Source organism: Paroedura picta, chromosome 2 (assembly GCF_049243985.1).
Source record: "Paroedura picta isolate Pp20150507F chromosome 2, Ppicta_v3.0, whole genome shotgun sequence".
In the NCBI taxonomy this organism is placed as follows: Eukaryota; Metazoa; Chordata; class Lepidosauria; order Squamata; family Gekkonidae; genus Paroedura; species Paroedura picta.
The window spans coordinates 23,474,985-23,489,291 of NC_135370.1; the positions used below are offsets into that span (position 1 = coordinate 23,474,985).

Genomic DNA, 14,307 nt, shown 5'->3' on the forward strand with positions numbered 1-14,307 from the left:
AAACAACAGTACACAAGAATCAACCAAAAGATAAATGGATCTGTTTTGAAAGTAACCAATTTAAAGGAGCTTCTTAGGGGGAAAATAGTACTGATACATTGTGGACTAGAGTCCAGAAGGTGCAACTATTTCAAGATCCATCGGTCAATATTCTGCGGAAAAGAGTACAACTGTACTTTCTACGCCGAAGTCTAACTAGACAGAAAATAAGTCTATGGGAACAACAAGGTGCAGCAAGCCTTGATATGAGACCCCCTTAAGAAGTTTGGGGAAGGGAAAGGAGAAGCAAAGGGAAGGGGGAACAACGTGTTTGAAATCTTTTCTTTATTTTTTTCTGTACAATTTTAAGGCAATGTAATTGTGAGTGCTGGAAATGTCATGATAAAGTGTGTGTGTGGGGGGGGTTCCCTTCTCTTTTTTTTTATTAGTGTATAGTTATAGGGCCAAAGTTCACAGTGTTCATGAAGTATCTAATTTAAACCTGTAAATATGGTGTTGAATATCTGTCAGGAAGGCTCTTTGTGTTAAAAAACTAATTTTCTATGCAATCACTGCAACAAGGTTACATCTATAGCCAACAAAAAAATTAGCTGAAGAATCTCAAGCACTGGAATTCTTATGTGAGAAAATTTATAAATTTTGGGCTAAGGTCAAGACATCATCTTGGAGAAAGAGTGGGCTTTTCCTTTTTTAAAAATAAATACTTGGTTAAAATATAAAAATGATCTGAATTGAAGAATTCAGGAGCTGGAAATGTCATAATAAAGTGGGTTTTTCCTTTTTTCATTTCTTTTTTTTTTATAAATACTGGGTTAAAGTTCATATTGTTTTATAAGACACATTTAATGTTAAGTACATAAAAATATGTTATTGTGAACAAGTGCAGGAGCCAGTTGATTTCCTAGCTTAAGGATAGGCCTTGGCCCAAGTTTAATTTTTGTAATACCCAATGAATATTTTATTGTAAGTGTTGGAAATGTTATGTAAAAGTGGGCTTTTTTGTTGTTGCTTTGTTTTTATGTTTACAGGCAACAGATATTTGGAATATCTGGCAAAACAAAATTTCAAACAAATGGGGACTTTGGGGGTAGAGGAAGGGGTGATATTGTAATCCAACATTATTTCCTTGTTCTTCCCTATATCTATATAAAAATAAAAAATTATAATAAATTAAAAAACAGACCCTGCACAATTATTGCCAGCTGGCTTGGCCTAGATAACCCAGGCTAATCCAATCTTGTCAGTTCCTGGAAGCTAAGCTGGGTCAGCACTTGGTTAGTATCTAGATGGGAGACCACCATATGAGTTCAGGGTTGCTATGCAGAGAAGACAATGGCAAACTGCTTCTCTTGCCCAGATAACAATATTGTTGTTTTTATTTATTTATTAAACTTTTATACCACCGTTCCCTTAGGCTCACGGCGGTTTACAAGATAAAAATTACAAAACCCTTAGTTAAAACCAATCCATACTATTAACGTTATCAACGTTAGGCAACAGGCGAGCACTAACTAACCCCACTAAACCCCCCCAAACGCCCCACATTAGCCGAGGGACATCAGGTTGCTAATACTGTAGTCCTGTAATATTTTGTTAATACTTTTGATTTCTATACTGCCCTCCCAGCAAACTGGCTCAGGACACTGTACATACAACATGTAAACATAATGACATTAATTAAAAACAGAGGTCTTCCAATGTAATATAATTTGGGGGTACTATGTCTCCTTTCTCTGTTATTCATCATGCTTTTCCCTGCACAAACATTTGGAAACCTCAGAATATAAGCAGGGTAAACTTGGAAAATTAGAACAGGTTTCAGGGGTTATTTTTTCCCATCTTCTGATTCTAGAGTCCCCACCTCCTTAAATCATATCATATATTGTTATAAAAATTAATCTTTTGAATGAAGATGTTAAGACTGATGTTTGGAAGAAAACTCTGGTTTTATTTCATACTAGGCGAAAGCCTGCGACAAGGATAATTTATTTATTATATTTATATACCGCCCTCTTCGGAGGCTGCGGGAGCTAGCTGCGGGAGCTAGTGGGACGGGGTTTGGGGGGAGGCAGAGCTCTCGAAGGGTGGAGAGGGGCTGTATTGAGCATGAGGGACGGATGGTCATTTCGGAGTGGACCCAGAGAGCTCAGGAGGCTAGGGCATGCATCCTCCAGGTGGCGTCGGAACCCTCGGGCAGTCTGGGTGCGGCTACGCAGTAGCGACATACCCCCTGGGTCCTGGTGGGAGGCACTGACATGTCATGCAGCAGGACGTGGGCAGCAGTCCCTGGCAGAAAGCAGAAAGGGGAGAGATATTTTGCCTGGGCATATGGAACCACTTGCTTTCAACGTGCAGAGAGTCTCGCAACAGAATGGAGCCCCCTCGCCTGCAAGGGTGAAAGAGAACCAGCCATCAGGGCACCCAATCCGGACCTAGCTGAAGCACCTTTCTCCTCACCACCCATTTCTTGTCTGTATTAAGGCGAGCTCTCTGACCACGCAGTGGGCGGGCTGCAAAGGAGAGCCAGAAGTGCAGGGTTAGGGCCGTGGCTTCTGGTCCTCCCTCCCCCCGTCAGGGCACTGGATCACCACTACGTGGGCTTTTCAGGTCTGTCAAGCCTGCACGCACCTCCACCCCAGGAGGTTACCTCCTGGGGTGGAGGCGGTGCTGTTGTTGGGGTCGCTGCCGTGGCAGCTGCCGCTCCTGGAGGACGCAGACCCTGTCATACTCCGGCTGGGCAGAGCCGCAGTGGGCGGCCGTGCAGACCATGCTGGAAGCGCTGCCTGTAGGATCCCAGTGGCTGGTCATGCACGGCTTGCTAGAAGCGGCTTTGCCAGCAAGCAATCCGGGTGGGGAGCTCTCGGCTCGCGCAGTGATCGCCTTTGATCACATGATATTATTGACAATTTGGTAAAATGCAGCATGGATCCTATTACTGTTAGGTGGATCAAGACTGATTGCCAGATAACACCCAAGGGGTGCTTATATATGGTTTGTCATCTTGGAGGACTCAAGAGTGCTTTAGGGTTCTGTCCTGGGGCCTGTGTTGCTCAACGTATTTATAAATGGCACTAGGAGAAAGCCTGCTGTGGGTTGAAATGCAGTGGGTGCTAACAGGACAGTGGTTGGGGGTACGGCGATGTCGAGGGTGGGAGAGGGCTGGCACCCCCCCAAGGCTGGGGGGAGCACAGGTCGGCCTCAGGGCTGGTGGGCCCTGGGCCAGCTACCGCCGCCGCCTCTTATCTAAAACTAAAGTAAGATGTACAACTAAAATGAGATGTACAGAACTGGAGTGTGTCCAGAGGAGGGCTATGAAGATGGTGAAGGGTTTAGAGACCAAATCATATGAGGGCAGATGGAGGGAGCCTGTTTAGCCTGGATAGAAGATGGAGGAGAGCTGTTTTCTGTTGGCCCCAGAGGGTTAGACCAGAACAAATGGGATGAAATTAATTCAAAAGAATTTTCAACTAAACATTCAGAAGAAGTCCCAACAGAACAGTTTCTCAGTGTAACAGGTCTCTTCAGGTGGTTGTGGGTTCTCCTTCTCTGGAGGTTTTTAAGCAGTGGCTAGATAGTCATCTGAGATAAATGCTAATTTTATGACGTTAGGCAGATTGTGAGTATGCAGGAAGGGATGTGCCAGTGATTGTCTCTTGTGGCCCTTTCTTGCATACCCAGCAAATTGCTGACCACCACTGTGGGATGGTAGGTGAATTCCCACCTGGCCAGGGTGGATTCTGGAAATTTTTTTGGTGGGCGGAATCACTTGGTCATGGAATTGCAGTCACTGGGGATGGGCAGGTAGTTCCTGCATTGTGCAGGGGTTTGGATTAGATGACCCTGGATAACCCCTTCCAGCTCTATAATTCTATTATTCTAACTGAAGTATTTCTTTAACATTTAGGGCTGCTACTTTAGACTCAGATTAAATGTTTTCTAAACACTCATTTAATACCTTAAATGAGATGACTGGGTACCCCATCTACTCAAAAATTACAGAAAGCATCTCAACAATTTATTTCCTTATATTTAGGTTCTATAGCTTCTTCTTTGGTTTAAACATCTCAAAAGAAATAATACACCCTAATTCTAACCCAACTCTGGACAGGGAGATTTAAATGCAAAGTATTCCACCCCAGCCAAAATAATGTTACCCATTTCTGAACAGAGATGAATAAATAATATACTCATGTGCAGACGCACTTCATTAATACAGTCATTAATAAGTAAGATTCCAGTAAAAATGTTTAAAAAGCAAATTAAAATTCTGGCATGCCACCCCTCTAGGTAAATTCCATGCACATCATATTTTTATTTCTGCAACCATGAGGATATACATAAAAGCAGTAAGGGTTCCTGGGAGGAGTTTGGTGTTAACAAATATGGGCCAATCAGTTCGCACATTGGTGCCTATATGCCTCTGATTAGCCATCCACCAAGTGGCTGCCTAATCAAATCAGAACCCCTGCCCCTAACTGTCTCTTCACAGTTCTTCTACTTCGTTGAAGTCCCTGGCCACTCAGACAGAGGCAAAGGAGAAAGGGGACAGACTGCCCCCAGCACCTCTCCCCTGCCCTGAAAAGGCCCACCCAGGCCTCCATAGGCTTTTTTGGGGGGTGGAAGGGGAGCGATCTCCAGGCTTGCCCGGGGCCGGGGGGGGGGGTTGGCCTAGTGCCTGTTGTATTCAGAAATACAACGGACTTCCCTGCTAGTTACATGTAAAGTACATAACATATCTTCTAAACTACATAATTGTAAGAACAAAAATAAAATACCCAATGCAACATAAGTATAAAAGCTAGATCATAAGAAATATTTTGAATCAGCAAACAAACCAGGGAAATGGTTAGCTTGGAAGTTAAAGAAACAACATCAACAGAAATGGATCGGTAAAATCAAAGATGGCTCTGAGGTTTTTGAAAACAGTGAGGAAATAAAGAAACAACTTCAGGAATATTACTCAAAATTATACATGAAACTTTCAATAAAAGGAAAGGCACAAAATTATTACTTAAAATAAGATTGGTAAATTTAGTGAAGCACAACAAAAAATTTGAATAGAGAACTTACATTAGAGGAATTAAAGGCAGTGGTTAAAGCATTAAAGCCAGGGAAGGCCCCGAGCTCAGACAGTATTACTGCTAAATATATTATAAATGTTTTTTCAAAGAATTGTCCCACCCATTAGTTCATCTCATGAATAATATAAAAGACAATGGAATACCAGATTCATGGAAGGAGGCAAATATTGTTTTAATTCCTAAAACTGACAGTATAGTACCAAATATTAGGGATTTTAGACCTATCTCACTCCTTAATGTAGATTATAAAATATTCACTTCAATGATTGCACAAAGACTAAAATTAATCCTAAAAGATTTTATTCATGAAGATCAAGCAGGGTTTCTCCCAAATAGATAGATAAAAGAAAATAAGAGAACATTAACAAATGTAATTGAATATTATCAAATTCATCCAGATAAACAATTAGCTTTACTTTTTTTGGATATAGAAAAAGCCTTTGGTTCTTTGGATGGGAATATGATGTTGGAAGTGCTGAAAATGATGGACTGTGGGAAGAATTTTATTGGTTGCATTAAAAAATATATCAGCATGCTAGTTTAATAATTAATGGAGAAATAACTCCTACCCATAAAATAAGCAGAGGAACAAGGCAGGGATGTCCTCTTTCCCCACTACTTTTTATTCTGGTATTGGAAATACTGATTATTAATGATATAAGAGAAGAAAAAAAGATAGGAGGATTTAGGATTAGAAAAGAGGAATACAAGGTTAAGCCATATGCAGATGATTTATGGATTATTTTAGAAGACCCAGAAGATAGCATTCAGTACTTAAATGCAAAATTAGGAGAATTTGGTAGAGTATCAGGCTTAAAAGTTAACAAGGGTAAATCTAAAATCATTGTAAAAAAATATCCTGTTAAAAGATCAAAAACTCTTGGAGGAAAAAATCAGGTTTTCAAATAGTCAGCAAAGTAAAACACTTAGGAGTTACAATAACTAACTCTAATTTAACACTTTTTCAAAATAATTATGAGAAGGTTTGAAAAAAATAAAGGATATAAATAGGTGGAAGCATCTAAATTTATCTCTGCTAGGATCTCAGTAATTAAAGCCAATAACTTGCCCAGAATTATGTTTCTTTTCCAAAATATACCCATTATAAGTTCAGACGAAGTATTGAATTGTTGGCAAAAGCAATTAGCAGAATATATCTGGCAGGCATGAAAAGCAAGAATTAAAATGAAAACTTTATGTGACTCTAGAGAGAGAGGAGGTCTAAAAGTTCCTAATTTAAAACTTTATTTTGAAGCAGTGGCCCTCACCTGGGTGAAAGAATGGTTATTACTAAAAAAAAAAACATAGATTGTTGACACTAGAAGAAGGGACCATTTACGGTTGGCATGCCTATATGTGATATGGAAAAGGAAAAATAAACAAACAGGGAAGTTATTAGACAAAATTCCTTTATGGCTATCAGTGCTCGAAGCATTATCCAGGAGACAGGTTGGCTCCGAGGAAGTATGGCTCACATACAAAGAACTATTAAATGAACAGATAGCAGATGGAAAGACTGAATTTAAACTAAAATCATTAGATCAATTACGCAAGGAAGGTAAATTAAAAGACTGGTGGCTTTTTGCTCAATTAAGAGACAGATTCATTAGAGACAATAAAGAATTTGGATTTGAAAGTAAACCTATTGTTAAATCAGCTAACGAAAAGTAATGAACATCTGATAAGTAGAGTATATGAAGAATGTCTGAGTTTGGATTCTCAGACTGAAATTATTAAGGATTTTATGTTAACTTTGGCCAAGATTGTAGGACATGAGATTCAATATGATGACTGGCAATTTGTTTGGAAAAAAGGTTCTATTTTTTTCTTTGTAAGTACAGTTAGAAGTCTTTTTTAAATGACATACTTATTTTTCTTTTTTCTGTTACTATTTCTCTTATATGTATTTGCTGTTCTGTAATTTCTACGTAACTTTTTTCTGTATTAATAAAAATTAATTTTAAAATGTGATTAGTCATTAGCTACTCATGTTATTTAAAAGCGATGATTTCTGTTTATGCGTCACAAACTTTGATACTGCATGTAAAACCAAATTATACCTATCCAGTGGATATTTCAAGCTTCTGCGCAAATCAAAAAACTTTAAAGAGGATTAAAATACATAAGGAAAGGTGTAATTAACTTTTTTCTCTGTTCCTTATATAAAGCAGTGTAATAAATTATGAGAAATTGTCTCCACCTTTGTCATTATGGAGACAGCATCTCAGATTTTTATGGGTACAGAAAAATCTGTCATAAAGTACCACAGGAGGGAGGACATCAAAATCTTGTTCTTCAAAATGTCCATCCGTGGTTTGAATTTGAGAATAGCAAGGCATGCTGCTGTAGCCATACCTTGCCCAGATCTCAGGGTCTTACACAAAGGAGGTAGGGCAACATATGCCTTTCGTGGTTCACATGAGGGGAAAAGATGCATATTCAGTCACAGGTTCTGCATAATCTTATCACTGTGTGTATTCAAAAGTAAAATTACCTTGTTTAAACATTCCTAAGTTGTCTCATACAAGTAAAACTGCCCTGAGCCTCAGGGGAGAGCAGTATACAAATGTAATAAAGAAATTAAATTAATGTACTAAAGAAATAAATGCAATAAAGAAATAAATAAATGTACTAAATAAATGTACTAAATAATAAAAAATATAAAATGATGCCCCCTTCCTAAACAGGGAGGTTATCCTGTTTACCTCCAAATTCCATCTCTGCATTAACTTTCTGCATGGCCCTTCCTCATTGTGTGGGGTTTACTTCAAAACAAAAAAGGAGACAAAGCTTGGCCAAATAAGGGGATACCCTGTTTTAAGTCATTCTGCCAGTGCAGCTTATGGGAACATGCACCCATATGAACTGACCAGCAGCAGAACCCGCTGGGAAACATTTCCCCAGCCACGCAGAGCCCTTTTTGGTGTTTTCTTAAACCCAGCACCAAATACATTGGCCTCTATTTCGCAGAACACCAAAGACAAAACAACCACACAGCCACCACCTTCTTTCTCCCCCTGCACGCAAATCCAACAGACGCCGACGCAGCCTCGCCTTATAAAGGCCTAGCCCAGCTCCGCCTGTCACGTGCCCCTCTCGCGCACGCCGGGCTCGGCGCCATAGAGATAGAGAATGATCTTATATGTGCCACCTCTTCCGGATTCTATTCGACGACGTTGACCTGCGGGTTAAGGCGCAGAAGGCACGACAGGAGAGGAGGATCCCCTGGGGTAGATTGGGACCTTGAGTGGCCGGGGTCTTCGGGCCGCCAATGCAGACGGAGGTGCAAATAAGCCTAGAACAAACTTTGGACCCAGCTTCAAACCCAGCGTCTTGGGGCTGTATTGCAAAGGTGCTAATGCAACTGGAACGGCTGTTGCACTCTGTGCGGTATTTCTGAGTGGCTCAGAGCCTCTGCTTTTGCGGGAAATCTCCTGCTATAATTTTGCATTGGGAATAGGCCGGCGAAGTTTAACTATTGGTATAAACTTATCATGCACGCGCAGGAAAGCTTGCATAAAACTTGGGCCGTGCGCATGCGCGCTTCTCCAGAAAGCTCATGCTCGGGATAAGACTTCGCTGGTCTTAAAGGGGACCCCTGGACTCGGACTTCGATTCGCAGGGGGAGAGCAATGCGGTAGTAACCCGGAAGTGTCTAAGACTCAGAGCCATTTCTCCCCTCACCTCTACGGCGAGGAGGGAGGGCTGAGGAGGGAGACCGGAAGTCGGCTAGAGAGATGGCGGAAGTGGGTGGCCAGAGCGGCGCTTTCGGCGGCTGGAGGCGGGGCCGGCGGGACGATGGTGGCGCCGGAGCAGCTGCGCGTGGTCCGCTGCGGGGGAAGTGCGCTCAGCCAGAGCCGCGCCGTTTTCTCGACCGACGGAAAGTGAGTGGCGGGGCTGGCCTCTGCGTGGGATCCCTTGGCTGCCGTCATGGGGGTGGAGAAACACGTGTCTGGGCTTGCTATTCTTACCCAAGCTCTGGACACGTGTCTGGTCTTGCTTTTCTTGCCCAGGATCTGGACACCTATCCGGTCTTGCTATTCTTGCCTAGGCTCTGGACACGTGTCTGGGCTTGCTGTTCTTGCCCTGGCTCCGGACACGGGTCTGCAACTGCTATTCCTCCCCTAGGCTTTGGACACGTATCTATGCTTGCTTTTCGCATCCTGGCTCAATATCATTAATTGCCACTGGTAAAGCTGCTGACCCCAGGGAATTCCTGGACATTTCAGGGTGCAGAAGGTCTTGTGATCCCCATATAAGAGGATGCACCTAATCCTTTAGGGTAGGTATAGATTGAATTAGGTTTTACTGGAGTGGGACTCGGATGGTCACTTACAGAAAAGGAAAATGGAGGACCGCATATGTAGATGTTGATTTACATACCTGTAAACTGGTGGTAGAAAGTGCCTTCAAGTAACAGGTGATGGGTGACTTTCAAGGCAAGGACAGAACAGAAATGCCCATTGCCATCCAAATACTAACCAGGGTCAACTCAGCTTAGTTTCCAAGATTTGACGAAATTGAGCTAGCTTGCGCCATCCAGGTTAGGGCTATGCAAAATGAGTGCAATTCAAATAGAAATACAAATTATCTTGAGCCAGTTCTGTCTGGAGCAGCAAGAAAAATTGATTCCTTTAAGTGACAGCAGGCCTTAATTTCCTCCTCTGCCCCTGCCTTGACATCACTGAGGTCATCATAACATTAGTTCTCTCAACTTCCTGGAGTGCAACTGTGATGCAGCCTTCGCATGCTGCTCCCAGGGTTTCTGGTCCCAAAAAGATTGAAGTAAGCTGTGGTTTGCATTGATGTTAATGGTAAGCATTTGTTGCACATCAGAGCTGCTTTTTGTACCTTGGGAACAAGAGTCTGCCTTTGTTTTCTGTGTGAAGACAAAAGTTTGCCAGATTAACTTTTGGGATTAGACACATTATTGTGTCAGAATAGAGTACAGATTCAGAGGGGTCACTGTGTTGGTCTAAAACACCAGAAAAAAGTGAGTCTGGGGGCACCTTCAAGGCCAACAGAGTTTAATTTGGGGCATGAGCTTTCGTGTGCATCTCAAGAAGTGTGTTATGTGAAATTTCATATCCAGACTATAACTGAAAGATGCCACTGGATTTAGATTTGTTCAGCATAGAGTATTAAAAATGTGTGTGTTTTTAAAATTAATGACAATTCATGTCTTTGTTTCATTGCTGCACAGATACCTTTTGTGTGCTTCCGGTGACTACGTAAAAGTCTACAGTACTGCTACAGAAGAGTGTTTGCATGTCCTGCAGGGTCACAGCAACCTTGTGACAGGAGTCCAGTTGAATCCCCAAAATCATCTCCAGGTTTATGACAGTTTTTATAATGGCTATCTTCTTCCACTGTACACCTAATCCTTGATTTATTTATTTTTTAAAAATCTTGAATATAACCTGCTAGCACAGAGTCCAGAATACTGTTAAGGTCTAATTAAAAAAAAATTAGGTGATAACTGGAGTAATTCTCAGTTCCAATCGTAAAGTGTGAAGTGTTTTTGTTTTTATTTATTTAAAATAAAAAGATCATTATTAGTCACCATTTTGCCACTTGGAGCTCAAGGCAGCTTATGATATTTGAATCAAGTACATAAGAAACATTAAAATACATAAACCCAAGATTTAAAATTACAGTTTAGGACTGCTTTAATGAGACGCAGCCTTCAGTAAAAACAGTCTTCAGCTGTCTCCTGAAGATTGAAACTGGCAGAGCCAAGCACACCTCCTTGGCAAGCTTGCTCCTTAATCATGGGGCTGCCACTGAAAAGGCCCTCTCTCATGTCCCCACTAATTGAGCTGCTCTGATGGATTGGACAGTCAGTAGGGCCTCTCCCTGTGGTCTTAATTCCCATGCAGGGATGAATATGAGAGAAGGTAGGACTAGTGATTAGTTAGCCATCACTTGTGTATTATCCTAAAGGTAAAGGTATCCCCTGTGAAAGCACCGGGTCATGTCTGATCCTTGGGGTGACGCCCTCTAGCGTTTTCATGGCAGACTCAATACGGGGTAGTTTGCCAGTGCCTTCCCCAGTCACTACTGTTTACCCCCCAGCAAGCTGGGTACTCATTTTACCGACCTCGGAAGGATGGAAGGCTGAGTCAACCTTGAGCCGGCCGCTGGGATCGAGGTCCCAGCCTCCTGGTCTGAGCTTCAGACAGCATGTTGGCTGCTTTACCACCCTGCGCCACAAGAGGCTCTGTATTATCCTAACCCTGGATTAAATGAGTACTCCCAAGAGTAATTGTAGCCCAGGTGTTTCTTACTTTGTTATACTGAAGTGAAACAAGTTTTCAGGCTCCTTTCAGAATCCCGGTTGAGGATGTTTAAGTTAGCGGTCCCCAACCTTTTTAAGGTTGAGAACCGCCTCCGGGGATGGCGAAGAGCTGGCGGGCCAGGCGCCACACATGTGCGTTAGCGCCCCCTGATGGTGAAAACAAGCACGTGCGGCAGCTCAGTGCATGCACGTTTTCACCACCAGGGGCGCTAACGCACATGCGTGGGAGCTCCGCTTCTCTTTTTCAGTCCATTCCTCTGTTCCATCTATACCTGTGATGTCCCTGTTGAGACCTCAATAATCAGACTCATTGTGGAAAAAGATTCCCTTTATTGTATATATAGCAAACAGAGGAGCAAGGTTTCACCTTGCCAGCATTGAAATCTCAAACTACAAACTTACTTCTATGCCTCTGGCAGCCCCTCTCCCCCAATTCAAATCTTGGTGTACTCTTAACATACCAGGCTCTTGTTTTCCCAAGCTCAAAAGCACACGTTAACTCCCAGACACTTCTTGGCATTCTCAAGGGCTCAGATCAGCCCTGCAAGGTCAAGATGATAAACACCTGCAAGAGAGCTGTGAGATGCACTGCTTAATTAGGCACAGGGTAAAGACAGGTCATGAGCCTCTTGTGGCACAGAGTGGTAAGGCAGCCATCTGAAAGCTCTGCCCATGAGGCTGGGAGTTCAATCCCAGCAGCTGGCTCAAGGTTGACTCAGCCTTCCATCCTTCCGAGGTTGGTAAAATGAGTACCCAGCTTGCTGGGGGGTAAAACAGTAATGACTGGGGAAGGCACTGGCAAACCACCCCGTATTGAGTCTGCCATGAAAACGCTAGAGGGGCGTCACCCCAAGGGTCAGACATGACTTGGTGCTTGCCCAGGGGATACCTTTACCTTTAAAGACAGGTCAAAGGTAACATCTTTCAGGCAAACCATGAAACAGGTCAAGCCAAACATGACCTAGGAAATGAACCAGTTGTAGCCCATGGACTCTGGAGAGCCACAGTTTGGCTTCCCTGTGTCTGTAGTGTTGTAATAAATAGACAAAGCTGTAGGATAGGTGATTGTTACTAGTTCTATCAAGTATAATTGCAGCCGTCAATATTGAAACTCAAAATGCCTTCTGAACCACAAAATCGAGTGTTATGCGTCACCTAACGTGTGTGTTCTTTTCTCTGCAGCTGTACTCTTGCTCCCTAGATGGCACCATTAAACTGTGGGATTTTCTGGATGGAATCCTTATTAAGGTTAGTTAATTGTGAACCGCCGTGAGACCTTTTGGCGAACGGCGGTATATAAATCCAATTATGAATGAATGAATGAATGAATGAATGAATGAATGAATGAATGAATGAATGAATGAATGAATGAATGAATGAATGAAAAGCTGCATCTGAATAATGCCATCTCAGTTTCCTTGTTATCACCAGTGGATTTTCCCCCTCCGTATAAAAAGAGTCACCGCAATTCACAGCTTCCAGTTGGCAAGAAAAAAGCTCTTTACTACCTGAAGAAGCCACGGCTTACCATCAAGAAGTTAACGAGGTGTTAAGCATGCGTGTTCTCTTTCAGACATTTGTGGTTGGACAAAAACTCTTTGCCTTCTACGCCGTCCCAAGTTTTGAGGGCTCCGTGTTCGTCATTATTCCAAAGGACAACGATGAAAGACTTGGTATGGCATAATTCCCTTTTTCAATTTTGCAGAGTTATGTATCTCAAAAAAAAAAAAGATCTGGGAAATGGATCCTATCTGTTGGAAGACGGAGGTGAAAAGGATAGTGTGATAGTTTGTGTAACATCTCCCCTGCCTAGACGGGGTGCGGTTAACATCTGCATCGGTTGCCAGGAGTTTGAGGGTGATTTTTGATGCCTCCCTTTCAATGGTGGCTCAGATCACGAAAGTAGCCCTAACGGTGTTTCTCCACCTGCAACAAGGACAGCTACTAGCCCTACCTGTCCTCAGAACACTTGGCCACTGTGATCCATGCAACCGTCACTTCCTACCCTTGTCCTTGACCCAGAAATTGCAACTGGTATAAAATGCAGCAGCGAAGGTCCTCACTTGGACATCTTGGAGGGCCCATATTCAGCTGGTGCTGTGTCAACTGCACTGGTTACCAGTTAGCTTTTAGATCAAGTTCAAAGGTTTTGACCTTCAAAGCTGTACGCGACCTGGGTCGCACTTACCTGAGGAACCATTTAGTTGCTTATGTCCCTTGCAGAGCTCTTCGTTCTGTGGGTATGAATTGGCTTGCTGTCCTGGGCCCTTGGGATGTTCTCCTGGACTCGATCCAGTCTGGTGGAATGAGCTCCCGGAAGAGCAAAGGGCCCTATATAGATTCTGCAGGACCTGCAAGACAGAGCTGTTCCGCCAAGCATTTGATTGAGGCTGGGCCGATGACCGGGGTTGTCAGCTGTAGGTCCCCCCTGGCTATGTGTTGAGGTCAACCCCCAGGCTTATACTGTCTAGGTTATTGCCTAGATCCCCAAGGCTGGAATAATAGAGCTGATTGAGAGATTCTTTTTTTGTAGTTCATGCTGCCTTTTATTGCTCTGTTTACAGTTCTGTAACTTTTATTGGAGGATTGTGGGGTTTTATTGTGATTCTTTTTTTACTGCTTTTATATTGTAAACCGGCCCAAGATGGCAATCGCCATGAGTGGCAGTCTGTAAATCAAAATATAATTAAACTAATAATAAAGCCCGCTGTATGTCAAATACAGGGGGTGCTAGAAACTTACATTAGTGGCTTGTCGCGGCGTCCTGATGGCGCGGTCTCCATCGGGCGGCGGGGCCTCCCACGGGCGGCGTTCTTGGGGCGGTGGGTCTCTCGTCCGTCGGCTGTCCCAGGCGCAGAAAGGCAGGGCAAAATGGCAGGCCTTCCCGCCCGCCCCCCGTGCCTAGTCCAGGCGAGGGGGCTGTTTTGT

The 14,307-nt window shown here is 43.1% G+C and overlaps 1 protein-coding gene across 1 annotated transcript in view; it reads left to right on the forward strand.

Annotated features, from left to right (window-relative positions):
* The first annotated feature begins 8,816 nt into the window (after nt 1-8,816).
* WDR75 (WD repeat domain 75) overlaps nt 8,817-14,307 on the forward strand; it is a 33,489-nt gene continuing 27,998 nt past the window's right edge. The window contains exons 1-4 of the mRNA XM_077319447.1: nt 8,817-8,965; nt 10,285-10,414; nt 12,562-12,627; nt 12,953-13,052. Of these exons, the coding sequence (XP_077175562.1) occupies nt 8,880-8,965; nt 10,285-10,414; nt 12,562-12,627; nt 12,953-13,052 (382 nt within the window). The 5' untranslated portion in view covers nt 8,817-8,879. The remainder of the gene's footprint in view (nt 8,966-10,284; nt 10,415-12,561; nt 12,628-12,952; nt 13,053-14,307) is intronic.